At 37.9% G+C, this 19,519-nt stretch overlaps 2 protein-coding genes across 2 annotated transcripts; one reads left to right on the forward strand and one right to left on the reverse strand.

The window, feature by feature from the left end:
* Positions 1–724: 724 nt before the first annotated feature.
* calhm3 (calcium homeostasis modulator 3) lies at positions 725–3,250 on the reverse strand. The gene is made up of 3 exons (XM_007252256.4): positions 2,656–3,250; positions 2,325–2,580; positions 725–1,329 (listed from the first exon to the last, which is right to left on the reverse strand). The coding sequence occupies exons 1-3, from the start codon at positions 2,940–2,942 to the stop codon at positions 883–885; spliced, it is 990 nt and encodes a 329-aa protein (XP_007252318.1). The 5' UTR covers positions 2,943–3,250; the 3' UTR covers positions 725–882.
* A 1,571-nt stretch (positions 3,251–4,821) lies between these two features.
* LOC103033082 (inositol 1,4,5-trisphosphate receptor interacting protein) lies at positions 4,822–19,511 on the forward strand. Its single transcript, XM_007252258.4, has 2 exons — positions 4,822–4,984; positions 15,962–19,511. Exon 2 carries the CDS (start codon positions 15,976–15,978, stop codon positions 17,596–17,598), a length of 1,623 nt encoding a protein of 540 aa, XP_007252320.2. The 5' UTR covers positions 4,822–4,984; positions 15,962–15,975; the 3' UTR covers positions 17,599–19,511.
* The last annotated feature ends 8 nt before the right edge of the window (positions 19,512–19,519 follow it).

Raw genomic sequence — 19,519 nt, forward strand, 5'->3', positions numbered from 1 at the left:
TTGGATAATTAAATTGTTCTTTGCTTAGTTAAATTGTTCTTCTAACTGGCTTCAAATAGAACCTTTCAGAAATAAATTTGTATAACACCAAAAAATGTGACAAGGCATGCAGTTGCTTTTCAGATAAAATGAATATGCAGAACTGGGAACCAGAAACTGTTCTCAACAGAGCCCAGGTCCTTTCAGAGAATGTGCACAAATACAGATAATATGAAATACTCTATGTGTATCAGTATCTGTATTTCACATAAAGCATAAATGAGTCACAAGCCTTTCAGAGAGTTTTGATGTAAAATATTGCATTGGAATTTATTTTCTACATAATATGCCCATTGAACTACGTGTCCTGGGTTTTTGTGAATGAAATGTTCACAGTTTTAATTTGTCTTATGTACAGTCATACACGGTACAACTTTGATAACAGTCCACTTATATAAAAAACAAGAAGGATATGTAAATTGAATTGTATATAATATATTTAAAATAAGAAATAAAATGAGCAATGTAAACATGTAAATAAAAAAATATATATGTTTAGAGGCAATATACAATAGTGGTAAATCTGGAAAAAGCATCCTGGGAACTGTTTTGACACAGTGCTCTGCATGTATCTTTTTTTAAAAATATGTATCATTCCAAAACTTCAGTTCTTCTTATTTCTAAAGTTGTGATAAAGAAGGAACATTTATGAAATGTTTATGGTTTATTAAACTTTTTGAAAAAAATAAAATGAATTAAGATATAATTTTCTTACTCCACAAACAGAAATGTAACTTACTTAATATTTATATTTCCAATAAACACAGAGGATCACACCATCGTAGACTAAAGATACACAAACAATTATAAAACAAACACAAATCTTTATTTTTTTTTTTTAATTCACACATCTGAGTAAATAATGTGACCCTTATGATCCTCCCAGGTAATGCACACACTGGGCTTATAGGCTTCCTTGGTCACATCCAGCTCTGGTCTGCATTGGTACCAGGTTTGAAGCAAGTGATCCATCTGATCCTTTCTGGTTATACCATGCAGTCGCTCCTCTTCCTCGTATTCGCTGTTACCTTTTCTGGATCTGAGAGTGTGTGGAAGTGGCAGTCTGAGATTCATGTCATCATGCATGCCCTCGAAGAATTGCACTACACATTTTCTGGCAAACTCTCTGGCATGAAGAACACAAGTCTCGTCAAAGAGCTTCTGCTCAATGTCCAGGTAATTGCTCCAGTAACGTGTCTGGAGGAAGATGGCATGATTAAAGCATGGTTTGATGACCCGAGCCACAGCACCCAGCAGAATAAGGAAGAGGAGGATGGACCAGCCTATTGCCTAAAAGAATGCAGAGTGCATAGATTAATACTATCACAAGACATTGGTTGTGTACCAAAATACAGACAAATTTGTTAAAAAAAAATAACATTTGAAGAACATTTGTATAAAAAGTATAAAAAACCTTGATCAACCGTAAACTTAAATATTTTACAAACTGTGCTGTATCTTCAGAGCCAACAATTGGTTGCTTTACCTTAAGAAGTTCCAGGATTATTTTACATAGTAGTTGTAATTACTTTGTAGAAACAGTTAATTGCTGAGTAGTTAATGTTCTGCAATTAAGTTGAAATCAATCAGACAAAAACACATCACACTGCTGTGTAGAGGTTTTACACTGGCATGCCAAATGTAATGGGACATGAGTCTAGTACCGAGTCATTTCACTGTTTGCATGGACAATTCTAGCGAAACATTGCCAGTGTTGCGCCGAATTTAGCACCCCCGCCAGGAAAAGCAACCCCTCTCAGGAACGCGCATGTACGTCTTCTTGGCTTTAACTTTTTTTAGAAAATGAAAATACCCAAGATGCTGTTTAAAGCTATGCCGACTCCTGAGAAATAATGAAAAATAGTCATGTCACCTGCAGCCTTTAGTGCCGAAATCTGCACCCCAGCCATGAAAAGCACCACCTTCTGGCAGCGCATACGCACCATCTTCTTGATAAAAGCGCTTTAAATTTACTTAGAAATACACTCCGTAAGGGGGTGCGGAATTCAGCACAACACCACGATCACGATCATTACCACCTAATTCAGCATTGTTCGGTAATGCCTTCTATGACACTCTTTCTAGTACACGTGACACTATGGATCAAGGGATGATAAATGTCTGCACATCTTCAGAAATGAAATCACTGAAACACTGATAATTTACATGGCCATGCCATGAGCACACTGGCCAGTGCTTAGCCTCACTAACAAGCCATCTTCTGCAGTTAACACTTCAATTTTAACATCAATATTTTAACATCAATATGGAACAGATTTACTTACTTGGGAGTAACAGCGCACATAGCGTGAGACTGCTTTACGAAAACTGCTGTTTCTGAAGATGATGTCCTCCTTGCAGGGCACCTTGGCCAGGATCTTAACCAGATCCAAACCAGTGTTGTTGGGTAAGCCAGTGAAGTGTTTGGGGTCCACACTCATGCTGAACGCACAAATGAAACACTTTCCATCCAGCAGAGTCACCAGGATCCACACCATGGGGGCTAACAGGGCTCGCTGCAGCATAGCTGAGAACAAATATCTGCAGAAGAGTCGTATTTTTAATCAACTGAGCAAATACAAACTGGAACCAGCGTATATGAGAAAGGATGCTTACTTTATAACAGCTGGATTTTTTGTCCTCTGGCCTGGTGGTCTGGCCCATTCTTCCATCATCACTCCAGTATGCCGATTTATCATTACTCCCAATAGGAAGAGTATAACAGGGGGCACAAACATGACCCCCAGAGCGTACAGTTTGTTATACTGAGGTATACACGGGCAGTTGAAATCAAAACTTGTGTAGAGCTTCACACTTACAAGTGCTAAGATCACACAGATACCATTGGAGATGGACTCGGAATTTGATTGGAAATATTGCAGAACGAGCTTCAGGCGATCCATAGCAAAGTTTGAGCCCAAGTATACTCGGTTATATATAAACAGAGAGAATAAATTTAAACAGACTTTTGTCTAAAACACTTTAAAAAGTAAAAGCTTACTTACTGCTGGTGTAGAATTAGCTTAAATCAGTATTGATATCTTCCTCAAGTCAACAGTCTTATTAAAGAAAAAAAAAGAAAGGAAATAAAAGTTTACATCAGACTTAAGTGACTAGGTTTTAATCATAATTCTCTTACCTATCTCTTAAAAAATTGTAAAATCATCCAATTAAATATCTTCCAGTCAAAGAAACAACCCCTGCTGTGGTGTTGAGAGCCTCCTGATGACACCACTGAAAAAAACACAGCTACTTTGCCTACCTCTGACACACCCAACAGGTGCAGAGCCACCCAATAATCGAGTAAAAGAGTTCCTACTGCATGCTTTGTGAAGAGAGTCTCCTGAATGTAATTATTTTAAGTTTTATTTCAGTACTCACCAAAATGCAGTCTCTCTAAGTCAAATACTTTCTGGGAGGACACATCAAAAACACACCCCATGTTTCTCCAGGCTATGACAGGAAAGTATATATTTTTCTGAGATCTGAAGGTTGCCAAGTAAATAACTTTGCTGTCACTATAAATATTCTGTATAAGTAATAAGGATATTATGTTATTAGGTGTACTTGCCGAAGGCTGCACTCTTTCCATGATTCCATATTTCCTTCATTACTGGATAGCTGGCAGGATGGTGTGAATTGAAGGCCCACACCATTGCACCCTCTGCTGATGGAGAAGTGACTCAGCCATGCTGATTCCACACTCACACTTGATTCACAATGTGCTATATACTAGGGCTGCTTCATATTGCACTGACAATGCAATATTTCATGTGTCTATATATATATATATATATATATATATATATATATATATATATATATATATATATATATATATATATATATATATATATATATAATACAACATAAAAAAGATTTATTTTTTTACCAGAACTCGATAATCTAACATGTTACAATATTAATAATGCACATTTGATAATGAGAATTGTATTTTTTAAACAGCAAAAAAAAAATCTATCAAATAAAACTATGTGAAACTGCATCCCTTATTGCAATGTTAATGCTGAAATATGATATATTGTGTTTTAGTGGAGTTTTATCATAAAGTTTTTGATGGTCTATGTGACTGTACTTGTGGATTGTGGATACTTTTAAAGTGTTTCTCACAATGTTTTCAACTGACTGACCTTTATTTCTCAATGTATTTTTAATTTTCCCAGTTAAGCAGTTTGTGCCATTATAAGGATTAGATTATTACTCAAATATGGCTATTCACTGTATACCAACTCTACAGCTCTTTACAACTGATGCAAGAAGTTTAAGTAATTAAATTTTGAGTTCAGCAAAACTGTTAACTGAGGTGACTAAAAAATCCACCCAAGATCCAAAATCTGCGATCTAAGCAAGAGGAGCATATTTTGAAGAATTTAAAATACATTCTGGTTTTACTCTTGGTCTCTTATTTTCTCAGAGCTGTGTAATGTTTTTTTATCTTTAATGTTTTATCTTTCATAAACCATAAACCTATGTAACAATTGATATTTAGAGACAAATCATATGATTCTTACACTGTTTTACGTTTATTTGAAAAAAAAAGGAAACGTTTTTAAGGGAAGCTGTTAATTTATTTGTTACAAAAGAAAAAAGTAATAATATAAAGTTTTTAGTGAAGTATGTTTTGTTTTGCTTGACTACTAAAGCTGTGTTTTGTGTGTGTTGTGCACACGTGAGTGTGAGCTGAGTAAACTCTAGTGGTCCAGCCCATGATCTTTTTATAGTAGAGGGAAAAAAGGCCTCATGTGGAGGCTGGAGGTTTCCAGGAAATGACCAAACATGCTTCTCCACCAAGAGTCCCTAACAGACTGAGAGGAAACAGCCAACTCTCGTTCAGCTGCTGCTGCTCTTATGGCGCCACTTTCTCTTCCTCACTCCACCGCGATGAAGGAGCCCTCAGTCCGCAGAGTCTCGGAATAAAGGGCAGGTTTGTGTTTTCTCTTGTATTCTGAAGGGTTTTGGGGGGATGGGGGTTAGTGTTTCTGAATCTTGCTGGTCTGAAACCAGTTTGCCTGTGTGTGGCGTGATGTAGCCTTACATTAATGTTACCTAGCTCAAAGTTGTTCAGGAAACTGAGTAGCATTCATTTACCTCTTCTCCATCTTTCAGACACACCCATCTGACCACAGCAAACACGAGTATTGTAGCTATTATTTTATTAATGGGCTAAACGTTGCTTTAACGCTATTCAGTTACATACACTACAACGGGGGAGTTATTCAGCACCGTTGACGTTGACATGAAAGCAGCTAACCTTATTTTTCAAAGTGACAATTACTGTAATGGCATAAAGTTACGCAGTTAAGCAGTGTGTTAGACTGGTGGAGGAGAATATGACAAGATGCATGAAAACTGTGATTAAAAACTAGGGTTATTCCACCAAATATTGATTTCTGAACTTTATGAATATGAACTTGTTTTCGGTGCATTATTTGAGGTCTGAAAGCTCTGAGTCTTTTTTGTTATTTCAGCCATTTCTAATTTTCTGCAAATAAATGCTCTAAATGTCAATATTTTTATTTGGAATTTGGGAGAGATGTTGTCCATAGTTTATAGAATAAAACAACAATGTTAATTTTACTCAAACATATACTTATATCAGATATCAGATAAACCGGTTCAAAACTGAAGTGGTCTCTTTTTTTTTCCAGAGCTGTATATTAACATGACTAATATTATTAATGTTTAAGTTAGCATTAATATATAGCTAGCATTCTGAAACTATAAAACAGGTTGTAAGTGTAAAAAAAATCCAGCCCCGGAGAACTAAAATTGCATGCAGCACTGCTCAGTTTACACACTTCCTATCCTTGACACACTCTTATTTTTGGATTTGTTTAAAATGTTTTCTTTTTTAAGGCTTTTCTTTTTGTTTGTTTGTTTCCTTAAACATTTTAGTTCTGGCCCATGTTGGACTCATATAATCGATTCATGAATATTAAATAAATATATATTTATTTATCTTCTGTTTCTAAAAATATATTGACCCATGATAAACAAGTTCTATCAACAAATGATCATTAATCCAGCTTTTTTTTCTTATTGGAAGAAATCAGTAATTTTCTGTTATTTTTTGTAAGTTATTTTTGTTAAAAAACAATTTAGTTTAAATAAAGTTTCTTTAGGGTTATTAATTTAAAAAAGGCAAGAATAGGAGATGTTTCTCAAAACATAAGGGCTTTGTTAAATATAATCTGATGTTTGCTTTTTGTCAAATTGTAATGCTTATCAAATGTTTGCAGCTTATATTTGAATGTTTTTATTTGCCCCAAGCTTCAGTCTCACATACAAACATGCTTATGAGTGAACACATTAGTGATTATTGAGGTCAGCAAAAGTGATGGTAGTCATGTCCATATATTGCACTATAAGTCATTCACATACCTATCAAGACAGGCCTATGTGCATGTCTCAGCTAGGCTAAAGCGGGATGATGTGTCCAGTGACTCCTGTGGTCTTTCAAGGTGGAACATTCACACCTTGTTGCAGAGTATCTCTGTTGGAATCCACTTGTTACTCCCACTTACAGATAGACTGAGTCTTTAGGGAAGATAATTATTTTCCAGTTGGCTTTGATGCAGAATGCGTCATGACTAAATTTGGCTCTCTGATCGTGTTTATACAATTAATTTAGGCATGCATGCCATGCAGCCATGTGTTTACACAGATATTTAAACACGGTGTGACACTTTCTGTCTCAATATTTTAGAAAATTTTAGAAAAATTCTCAAAATTCTGATCTCTGGTCCATATCATAATGAGAGAAGGAATGTTGTAAAATGTTACAAATTTAGTTTTTAGTTTATGATTAACAAAATATAATAAAAAGACAAGAAAAATATTAATTTGCTTGCAACCAACAGTCAATACACATCTGACTAAATGATATCTGCTTGACACTACAATACACTACAGCCATTGTAAATACAAAAAAAAAAAATCAGAAGTTCAACTTTTGCTATTACTACTGTCTGTTGTAAACATTCCTACTTGCTGCCTACATTGGTGCCCTGATAAAAGGGAAATTTTCCTTAAAAAAAAAAAAAACTAGAAACATACTCTATTTGATTATGTACACTATATGGCCAACACTATGGAGTATATCAGACCATCACAGCTACATTAGGTTGTTGGACATAAATGTAAAAAAAATAATTGCCATACGATGCAATACGAAGTTGTTGTACCCTAGACTTAACTGTTCTGCTGTCAAGTTCATCAATGGAAAATGCATGGCTGTTTGTTTAAATTTATATATATATACCTGTTTAAAATGGCAGTGGCTAAAACAACTGTATTCAGTAATCAGGATTACTATCCACATTCTTTTTACCAAACATAGTGTATCTTGAAGGTGGTAAGAGCCTGTGAACAGCCACAAAGAGTTGTTTGCCACATTCTGCCAAGTTTTCTATTAGGCACTACTACTGGGATGTTAAAATATTCAGATATTCAGAGTGTATATATATCAGTGGACGTTTACTGATGATGCAAACAAAAAACTGATGTAGAATTTAAAAATGTGGCTGAGAGATGGGTTGCTGCACTAAATTCCATTAATTGCTAATTTTATGAATGCCAGAACGCTCCTCTTTTGAAATGTCTATTAAAATGTCTAGATAAATAGAAAGGTAGACAGTGCACAGTTAGAATCCTGTGTGATATGTCCTGTTTAGTTTGGCTTTTGTTCATAGTTGGTCTTTATTTTTACTTGTTCATTTGTTTGATTTTGTGTGTAAGTGTTGTACATTCTAGTTCAACTCAGTTTCTCAGGAGTAGATCACTACAAATTACGTAACTTCCCTCTTTGTATATATTGGCTTCCTTCCGGTGTTGTTCTTTTGGACAAGCTTTATTAACTCTACTGAACTATTGCAGAAGCTGTGCAGTAGGTAATCTAAAAACTGAAGTAATATAGGAGACATCATGGTTCTGTGATGCATTTGCTAAACAAAATAATTGCATAAAAAAGGTCATCTTTTGAAATACTTTAGTTTATTTAGTTAATCATTTAAGTTGTGGAAACAGCATTATCAGTAGATGGTAATTTATCTTGCTAGGTTCTCAAAATGCTCTACAGAAGCTATCTGACTTCCTTCCACACGGTGTGTTAGCAGACAGCGTTGTGCATCACAGGACTCACATTGAGTGTCTCTCAATATCTATTTTTAGTTTAGCTGAAGAGGGGGGGGTCTAATGTGAGTATGACAAAGTTTTTGCAGAAAGCATTGAAGCAATAAGTTGATCCATATAGCGCAAAGCTTTTCTTACATTTTATAGTAACATTTTTAGACTGTAAGGAGAATGTTTTTTTTAATTTAAGGTTTAAGCTCCAATAAGTTAAAAAAAAAAAAAAGGTAAATATTGTCACTCTCCAAAGAAAAGCACGTATCTCCAACATACAGGTGCTGGTCAACGAATTAGAATAATTTGAAATAGTGCAATCATGAAATTCTTTGAATGCATTTTTTGTGCAGAAAGCAAATCAGGTGTTCACCGCACCTGTCCTACTCGTTAGACTAATCACAGAACTCGTTACCTGGAAAAAAATATGCTCAGCTGAGCTTTCCAAAAGGCCCATTTAGGCCATTTAACTGTGACACTGTTGTTTTATTGAATTAGAATAATGGAGAAACCGTTTCATTGAATTAGAATAAATGCTTGAATTTTTGTTTTCTGTGAAGAGTGTTCACTGTGCAGTATAAAGTCAGGGTTGAGTAGAATTTCTAAGTTGTAAAATCAATCATGGGTAAGCAGCGCGACCTCTCAACCGGAATAGTGGCTCAAATTCAAGCCCTTCGCCAACAAGGCTTGACCCAAACTAAAATTGCTGAGCAGCTCGGCATCAGCCAGTCTTCCGTCTGCAAAGCTCTCAAGAAAAACTGCAGCAAGCGCACCAACTGTTCCGGCGTCCGAAAAACTTCTGCTCGCAACAACAAGCAGCTGAGAAAGATCGCAGTCAGCAACCGGTTCAAGTCCACTTCCGAGCTCACCGACTTGTGGAACAAGCAGACCGGCGCTGACGTCTCCAGATCAACCACTTACCGTCGTCTGCGCGAACTCTGCTTCAAATCTCGCGTTCCAGCAGTAAAACCGATGCTGAACAAGAAACAAATGGAGAAACGGCTGAAGTGGGCCAAAGAACACGGCGAGTGGACTGCTGAAGACTGGCAGAAAGTGGTCTTCAGTGACGAATCACGCTTCTGCATCTCCTTCGGTGACCAAGGTCCTCGTGTCTGGCGTCGTGGTGGCGAAACCTACAACCACGAGTGCGTGAAAAGATCCGTCAAGTTTCCCCGGAGCGTTATGGTCTGGGGATGCATGTCCGCTCGAGGTGTAGGGAAACTCTGCTTCCTCAAGAAGACTGTCAATGCTGCCGTATATCAAGATGTTCTGGAAATGTTCCTGATTCCGACTGTTGAGGAACAGTCGGAAGAAGACTTCATATTTCAACAGGATCTTGCACCGGCTCATGCGGCAAAGTCGACCAAAGATTGGTTCACTAAAAAACAGCTTGAAGTTTTGGCATGGCCGGCCAACTCGCCTGACCTCAATGTCATTGAAAACCTTTGGGCCATCGTCAAGCGGACAATTCGCGACAGAAAGCCTACTACGCTGGACCAACTGAAGCAGAACATCGCCACTGCCTGGGAAGCTGTGAGTGCGGAAACTTGCGACAAGCTGGTCAAATCGATGCCGCGGAGACTTCAGGCACTCATACAAGCCAAGGGGGCAGCCACAAAATACTGAGAAAGTGATGATTGTAATTATAATAAAAAATATAGCCGCAAGCGGCAATCATCGGGTTCAAGCACCAACTTGCACAATGGTGCCTACTGGAGCATTGAAGGGTGATGTGTAAGAAGGTCTAATATGATTGGAGATGCCCTGTCACATTTAGAAATTATCAAGTTTTTCACCTGTTATTAATGTTGAGCAGAGGCCTTTCAACCTGATCAGTGCTTAAATTCACATGTAAATCTAGTGAACTTTGTAGGATATTCATTAAGTGAGTTAGAACTAGTCAAAAGGTGTCTACATGTTATTGGTATTGATCAGGTGGCTTCAACCAGAATGTTCACAAAGTGGTATTCAGATTGACCTTTGAACCTTTGCAGAACAAGCTGAAATGTTTGACCAAACACGTTTAAATTAACACAAAGGAGTGAATGTTCTGATATGACATGTAATTACGAAGTTATTATAAATCTAGTTCTGAATTAAATGGTGCTTCATCAAGCACCAACTAGCACAATGGTGCCTACTAGAGCATAGGATGGTGATGTGTAAGAAGGTCTAACACAATTGGAGACATTCTGTCACATTTAAAATGATCAAAAGTCTTTCACCTGTTATTAATGTTGAGAAGAGGCACAAAGGAGTGAATGTTCTGATATGACATGTAATGTCAAGTTATTCTTAATCTAGTTCTGTATTAAATGGCGCTTCATCAGAGTGATATTGTACAGAGGTCTTTAACATTGTGAGATTACAGCAAATACTGCAGAGTTACAGCAATTTAGGTTAGAAATTCCAAGGACGCACAGATTGCTTGATGCCTGGAGAGTATTGTATGTGAAATTTTCACAAATGTTTTTAATGAACATTTACCTAGAGACTCTACAGTGTGCAGCAAGACTGAAATGGAGGTGATAGGCCAAATATCCAGAGAGTAGTTTCAATATAGCTATTTTCAAACAATTAGCAATTATGAATGAACAAAGCACTTTTTAAACATAGTTGTATTGAGAAATTTGTCAGAGCCACTGTACTAAATATGGCAAAAACAATTAGATGTCAAAATAGTACAGCATGATTGACATATACTCGTTTTTTTGGAACAGCGCCCCCCAGTGGGCGGATTGTTTCAGCACTTTGCAGGTCACTACAGTGTCTCCACCTGAACATAACTGCCAAATATCATCCAGATTGGGCAACATTCAGCCTGCCAAAATGTCTGCTGAATGCTGATTGGCTGATGGTACTCAGCCATGTTGATTGATTAAGTTGCCCTTTGAACATCCTTTAGAGGCTGTATGATAGATTCTGCATGCAAAGTTTCAACTTGCTAGGTTGCACGGTTGCTGAGAAACAGTGCTCCAAATTTACCTCTTGAAGTGAATGGGGCATATATCCGGAAGGACTAATTTGCATATGGCGGCCATATTGTTTACATATTTCAACTTTTTCTTAATGAATATTGAAGCGCATGCTCTCACGAGTGTTTTGATACCAAACATGCCAGGATTGGTCAAAATTCCTAGGACTAGTTTGCAAAAGTAGGTTTTGCATATTATGCAAATTAGCACAAAATCTATATAGACGGAAGTGCATGGTCCAAATTGGAAAGTTGTTGGTATTGACCCAAGGAATCCATCAAAAAAAGAATTTTGAATGTAGGTCTTATGGTTTTTGAGTTATTGAGAAAATTGTGAAAAATGAATTTCCTTGTTTATAGCGCCACCACTTGACCAATCGGTGCCATTTTTGTTGTCCACCGAGATGCACTGATCCTACATCTACCTACCAAGTTTCATTTCTCTATGACTTACGGTTTAGGCTGCACAACTGTTTTTACAGGAGAAAAAGAATAATAATAATAAATATAGCCGCAAGCGGCGATTTACGGGGTTCGAGCGTTACAGACAAAGAGTCCCCTGGAGGCCAGTTAGGCTTAAAACATGTTGCTGGTTGACCGGCATCACCAAACTGGATGACCAGCATGGCAAAGGTTGTTGGCCAGTAGGACCAAGCTGGATGACCAGCATTGCTATGATAAAAAGGCGTAATGACCAGCAGGACCATAATGACCAATGTGAATGACCAGAATGACCTAGCTGGATGGGCAGCATAACCAATCTAGGTGACCAGCGTGACCATAATGACAATGCCAGATGAGTGGTGTGAGTAAACTAGTTGAAATGCATTAATAAATTGAGCTGTTGTGTTCATCAGGTTTTATGTGGTCTCTTGCTGCACTCTAGTGGGCATTTGGTGAAACAACTTCAGTTCTTATGTTGAAAATATACAAGCCACAATAATCAGCAGTGAGGCATGACAAGAGCACATATTAATAACCAATAATATCAATAATAGTACATAAGTTTTGACCTGATTAACATTCCGCCTGTTAAAAGCTTGCTGGAATGTGATTGGCTAATAGTGACCACAAAAGTGTCCATATCAAATTTTCATTTGGTGTACCATTAGTGCATGGGCCATAGATGATAATTGGCAAGGATGACCTTGATAGCTTGTATAGTTCTAGAGAAACAGCTATCGAGCATTGGCCCCGCCCCCTGGGGGTGTATGTCTACTTAAACTGACAGGGTATCTGAGAATCATGTAATGATCAAAGGACTGAAGTGGTATTAGTGTCAGGTTAAGCATTCAAAAGTTATAAGTGTTAAAGACATTTTACTGCACCATGGTAGAACTCATTTGCATATGGCGGCCATATTGTTTATAAATGTAAATATTTTTTTAATAATTATTGAGGAGTAAGCTCTGCTGAACTGTTTGACACCAAACATGTCATGATTGGTCAAGGATCCAAGGACAAGATCTCAAAAGTAGGTTTTGCATATTATGCAAATTTAAAAAAAAAATTAAGTGGGTGGAGCATAAACAAGAATGACCCAGGCGGCTGACCAGCATGAACAAGAAGGATAAATATGTTCAATTAAGCAAGACAAGCAAGATTGAATAAGTTCAGCAGAGCTTTAATTTAGAATAATTCACCTGTAGCTGTTTCACCAAATGACCACCAGAGCGCAGCAAGAGACCACATATAACCTGCTGGAAATCTATCACTCTATCAGAAAGACAGAACATTCCCTATCAGTGTGTTTCTATTTATTAAAAAGAGAAGAAAAGTCCGATTGGGCTCCAAATTGGTACTCATGATCAAGTGGTCTGTATATACATGTATGTAAATTTGTGTGTTGATAGGGTCAAAGGTTCCTGACTTCTGACCATTTAGGTTTGAAAAAAGTGATAATACAGGCTTATGGCCTACAAAATGGCTGTTGCTCTTTGACCATATTAGAGGCAAAAAATATCTGATTTGGCTCAAAATTTGCAATCAGGATCACAATATCAGTCTATATATGGATGTCAATTTCTGTGTCAATAGGGTCAAAAGTTCCTGACTTCTGTCCATTTAGATTTGAAAAAAGCGATAATACAGGCTTGAGGCCTACAAAATCGCTGTAGTTTTCCAGCCGTTGTAGAGGCAAAACATGTCCGATTTGGCTGAAAATTTGCAATCAAGATCAGATTATCAGTATATATATGTGCACAAATTTGTGTGTTGATAGGGTGAAAGGTTCCTGTCTTCTGTCCATTTAGGTTGGAAAATAGCGATAAATAGAATAAATTGAAAATAGTTATTTTTTCACTGTAGAGCCTACTGAAGACTTATTTGGCTCATACTTGGCACATGTACTTCAAAGGTCATTGTTAATTAGTAGCTTCAACAGTTTTGGCATGTTTTAAACTTTGACAGAGTTTTGGCCAAATAACTCTGAAAAGGCTTTCACGTACATGTTTGATCAAGGTTTATGGGCCTCAAATAGTTAAAATGTCAAGATTTTTTTGATAATTATTTACCTACAGGGTCTCAAGATTGCAACAAGACCAATTTTGTTTTGATTGATTAAGGACTTAAAGACAAGTTCGAAAAGAGCAATTTTTACTCTTTTGGCCACTGATGAAAATCTTTGCATTTTTGGTAAACATATGTAATTACAAAGTTGTAAAGGCTACAGCAAAGTATACAACTCAAAAAGAATAACAAGCCTAGGCCACTTGTACCTTTGGATATAACTGATTTTCTGCTATAGCGCCCCCTTGAGGCCAATCAACGCCATATTTTAATGGATGATAGAAGACCCTAAGATACATGTAGGGCAGGGGTCACCAACCTTTTTGAACCTGAGAGCTACTTCTTGGGTACCAATTAATGCGAAGGGCTACCAGTTTGATACACACTCGTGAAATTACAAATTTTCTCAATTTACCTTTAATTATATGTTATTATTAATAATTAATGACATTCATCTATGTGAAGACACAGATATCAATAGGCAACACTGTTATTATAAATCTCTGCAAGTGTTTACATTTTATATTATATTTTAATATAATATTACATATTATATTACATTATATTGTATAATAATATATAAACTATAGGCTATCTCTAAGCTAATATTAATGTAATATAATCTAAAATTACATCAATGCAACTGTGATTTAAAAAAAAAAGAATAGCAACAAAAATGCTATTTTTAGACCAGGCCTGCGGGCTACTCATAAGGTCCTTGCGGGCTACCTGGTGCCCGCGGGCACCATGTTGGTGACCCCTGATGTAGGGTATAAGTATCGTCCTGATTGGTCATTGTTTAGCCTGTCAAAAGCTTGCTGGAAACTTATTGGCTAATAACGATCGCAAAAATTTGCATATCAAATTTTCCTTCTGTAAAACATTAGGACATAGGCCATAGATGATACATGCCAAAGGAGAGCTTCATAGCTTGTACGCTTCCTGAGAAACAGATTTTTAGCTTTGGCTCCGCCTCCTGGGGGCGTATGTCTACACAGATTGACGGGCTACCTCAGAATCATGTTGGCATCAAATTTGTAAAGTGGCATTAGTGTAGGTTTAAGCATTCAAAAGTTACAGCTGTTAGAGTAAATTTGGGTGTGCCACGGTAAGATTAATTTGCATATGGCGGCCATATTGTTTACAAATTTCACAATTTTTTTGATAATTATTGAGTTTGGGACTCTGCTGAGTTGTTTGACACCAAATATGACAGGATTGGTCAATGACCCTAGGACAAGTTCTCAAAAGTAGGTTTCGCATATTATGCTAAATAGCAAAAAATCTAAGTGGGCGGAGCTTAGTGGTTCTATTGACCTTTTTGATTTGCCATTAACCAAGGAATCAATCAATGCAAGAACTTTTGCTCTAGCTATCAGGGCGTAGGAGTTACGAAGCCAAACGCGTTGACCTTCGCCATAGCGCCCCCTTGAGGCCGATCGGGCTCATCTTTTGAATCTGAGTAGCGGTGAGAAGTACTACCATATGACCAAGTCTCAGCCTTGTAGGCCTTACGGTTTCTTCTGCCCAATCACTTCTATGGCAGAAAAAGAATAAGAACTATAATAATAATAATCAGAACAATTACAATAGGGTTTCTAGCACTACGTGCTCGAACCCCTAATAATAATCAGAACAATTACAATAGGGTTTCTAGCACTACGTGCTCGAACCCCTAATAAGAAGAAGAAGAAGAAGAAAAATCTTAGCAAAAACAATAGGGTTCTACGCACCTTCGGTGCTTGAACCCTAATTATTCTAATTCAATGAAACGGTTTCTCCATTATTCTAATTCAATAAAACAACAGTGTCACAGTTAAATGGCCTAAATGGGCCTTTTGGAAAGCTCAGCTGAGCAAATTTTTTTCCAGGTAACGAGTTCTGTGATTAGTCTAACGAGTAGGACAGGTGCGGTGAACACCTGATTTGCTTTCTGCACAAAAAATGCATTCAAAGAATTTCATGATTGCACTATTTCAAATTATTCTAATTCGTTGACCAGCACCTGTATATCACACAGTTGTACTTCGTTATAACCTTCTAAAGTCAACGTCAGCCACAAAATGTTGATATCAGGTCATAATTTGGGATACAGTTTATTTTGAAATCTCATAATAATTATATTTAATTATGTTAATATGTAATTATGTAAAATTGCAGTATCATTTCAGTAGCATCATTTGGTTTGTCTGCTGAAATCCCAATTTGTTCATAAAGAAATAGCAAAAATGGCACTGACAAAAATGTTAATAGAAGAATTACGTACATTTTCTAATGCTGTAACTATCTTTTCCACAGATACAAAGTTAACGATGCAAGGAGCCATAGCTCGGGTCTGCATGGTGGTGGCAGCTGCCATCCTCAACCACCCGCTGCTCTTCCCAAAGGAAAACACCACCATCCCCGAACAGGACGATGATATTTTGGCCCGCATGAAGGAGCACGAGGAGAGGCTACAGGCTGAACGAGAGAGGCTTGAGCTGGAAATTTCTTTGGCTGATAAAGAAGACCTGAACTCGGGCCTTGACAGCTATGGCTGGTACTTCTGGAGTGCCCTTTCTCTCGTTATTTTCTTCACTATTGAAGTTTGTAGGCAGGATCTGCTGCCTGGAGAAACACCTGACCCTGCTGAAGATGAAGAAGGGGGCACCAGTGGTGGTTCTGTGAGTGCTAAACATCTGGTCTTAGATAAAGGTGTCCTCAGCAACTTCTGCGAGACCAGCTTTCATCCTTTCATCAGTGAGAGCGGGAGGGTCCGAGAGTTTGTGGAGGGCTTTGCGGATGACCTTCTGGAGGCTCTGAGGAGCATTTGTGACCGTGAGGTCGACATGGAACTCGAGGACTTTGTTGGTGTGGGCAGCGTGTTTGAGTCTTGGAGAGTTTCAAAGCCTCTTACATGTGATCTCATTGTGCCGTTTACAACTCCAGAGCCGTATTGTTTCCAGTTCCAGCTGTGGTGTGGTGTGCCCTCCGATATCCCACTGGACCTGCAAGGATGTGGAAGGATTAAGTTGACGAAAACCAGTGGGAATTGCCCAGACTGCCTCTGTGGCAAAGCCAACCTTGGAGAGGATATGCTGTGCCTGATTCACAACAGAAGCGATGGTAATAAAGCAGACGACCATGCCCTGGAGGAGCTGCTGTGCTCAAGAAATACTGCTTTTCTGTCTAAAGATCAGGTCATGAAGTGGTTCCAGATCTCTGTGACCAAAGCATGGGGACGGATCTCTCACAAATATGAGTTTGAGCTCACTTTCCGCAACCTGGACTTTCCTGGAGCGTTAAAAGTCCGGTTCAGGTCAGGAAAAGTTATCGTTCTGAACATTACACCTGCTATTCAGCTTGAGAACACGGACGCATATTTCGTCTCACACTTTCCTTCAGACAGTGACAGCAACTCAGACGTACACTGGCATCTTTCTTTCACTGTTTATGAGCGAAACCTGCTTAAGCACATGGCAAAGACCCTTCCAGAAAACTCTTGCCACCTGCGTTGCCTTCAGCTTGTATGTTTCTTGCACAGAAAGCAGACTGGTCTGACGGGCAGAAGTGCTCTCACAAACTACCATTTAAAGACTGCTCTCTTGCATCTGCTGCTGAGCAAATCATCTTCATCATGGCAGCCACGGAACCTGGACCAACGGCTGCGAGACTTGTTAGGCTTCCTACAAAAAAGCCTGCAAGAAAAGAGGCTCAGCCATATTATCATAGGGAATCCTCGTGTCCCAGCTGAGATCAGGGTTCCGACAATGTTCCTGACCACAGAACCAATAAACCTTTTCAGGCCTCTGGTGCTGCAGAGACAAACCTACGCAAAGATGGTGGAGCACTTTCAGGATATGCTCAGAAACGCACCAGTGCTTATTCAAGAGTACACGCCTCACTACCCTAATGGTGACATCTATCATGGCCTCAACTCAGCCACTGAGTCATAGGCAGCCTATGAAGTGGAGGAAATTACCAGACTGAATAGCTCACTGTTCAGCCCTAAAGACATTCAGACCAGAATTACAGAATGTTTTTTTTTTCACTTGTATGCAAGTCTTTTATTTTGGCACTGACAATATAGTCTATGTGGTTTCTATATTTTTATTATGATATTCAGCTTATTTTTGGCAGCTGTTACTGTAGAATAGTAGTTGATGAATAGCATCTATGTATATAAGATAAATAGATATTCAGGTTCAGTATAATGGGAAAAGATTATTTTATGACAGGTAAGGAGATTCTACCAACCCAGCGAAAGCAAAACCAATTGTGCTGTCTGGGGGCTCTGAGATGGGATGGGGAGAGGGAATTGAGAAATCCAGGGATCTGTTGACGATGTGGAATACATTAAAAGTTATTGACATACAAAATTAGAGAACCCTGGGTCCATACTTCTATCAAGCATGTCAATAAAGCTGATTGAGACACCAAATTGTAACAGTTTTCACGTTCCACTTTAAATCATGCAGAAGCCTTGGGAGGAAAAAGAACACAGCTACCTGCTGAGACAGACATACTACTTGCAGTATTTAAATGCTTGCTATGAAAAATAACAAAGAATATACTACATTTGTGGGCTTTTATTTGGTGTGTGCCTCCACTTAAGAGACTGAACTGGGACATTCTGCCCCTTGTTGTAACTGCAAAATGTAGCGGTGGGACTAAGTGTAAAGGCCAAGATTAGATGCATTAGGAGGTCTCTAGTTTTGATATATTGTCCCTAGTCCAGTCGCTTTGAAACAGTGGTTGAGTTCCTAGTGTTGCCTGAGCCTTTCGTGGGCATGAGTCTCAGATGGCATGGTCATCCATCTCCCCATCAGTGGTGGGTGGTGGGGTGTCCGTTAGTTGATAACATGTTGGCAGTTAGTGTTCTTCAAACATATTTAACTGTCTAGTGATATTGCCTTAGAGTTAGTTAAAAAGAGGCAGTGGCTTGCTTAATATGACTCAGGGGATGTGCATCATTGCTTCCTCCTAGCATTGGTGGGATCATATGATGGGAGACTCCCAGCTACTGTTCTCTGTCACAAGACCTTATGGATAATTCAAGACTCTTGCTGGCTTTGAATGGGAATAAACAAGCATGAAGAAGAACATTAGGGGCAGTTATAGATATTAATAGATATAAAAGTTTTACCTGCTTATTGGCCAATAGACATTAAACTCATTTATCAAAAAAATGGTGCACTGTTGAGGCTTTCTTGTCCAAACGTATAATATATAAAAAATAAGCCTAAAATGTAGATACATAATATATAGAGTAAATTGTATATTGTTCAAATACAATGCATGTTCAAATATTATCAGTATCTACAAGCTTTACCCCTTGCTGGATTTTTACCAAGGCTATGACCAGCAAAGTACAGTGTGCGCTATTATGACAAAGTAATTTTAGATTGTTGGTAGCATGTGGACATTTTCCCAGAGTACTGAGACTCCTTGGAGTCACATTCCAGTCATGCCAATTCAGTCCCATGACACAACAGATTAGATAAAGGCAGACATACTGATACACACAAGGAATGTAAAAATATGTCTGAGCATAATTGTTTCAGTAATGGGGTAATTCATTGTTTATTAGTGAATTACTTTTCTAAATAGGACTTAATAGGTCTCTAAAAGTGTGTTTCATACATGTAAGAATATCACTCAAAAAAGGGTAACAAATATTAACACATGGATAAGATTTATGAAACAAGGACTTTACCTAGCAAAAGTCTGCAGATAATAATAATAATAATAATAATAGTAAGAGAATTCAACACAGTTTGGTATATTTTGAATGTTGTGAATGTATGTGATGTGGAGTATGAATAGTTTACAATAAAATATATAAAGCAATAAAGAGTAGTTTTGAATACTTCTGAC

Source organism: Astyanax mexicanus, chromosome 7 (assembly GCF_023375975.1).
Source record: "Astyanax mexicanus isolate ESR-SI-001 chromosome 7, AstMex3_surface, whole genome shotgun sequence".
NCBI classification, from domain to species: Eukaryota; Metazoa; Chordata; class Actinopteri; order Characiformes; family Acestrorhamphidae; genus Astyanax; species Astyanax mexicanus.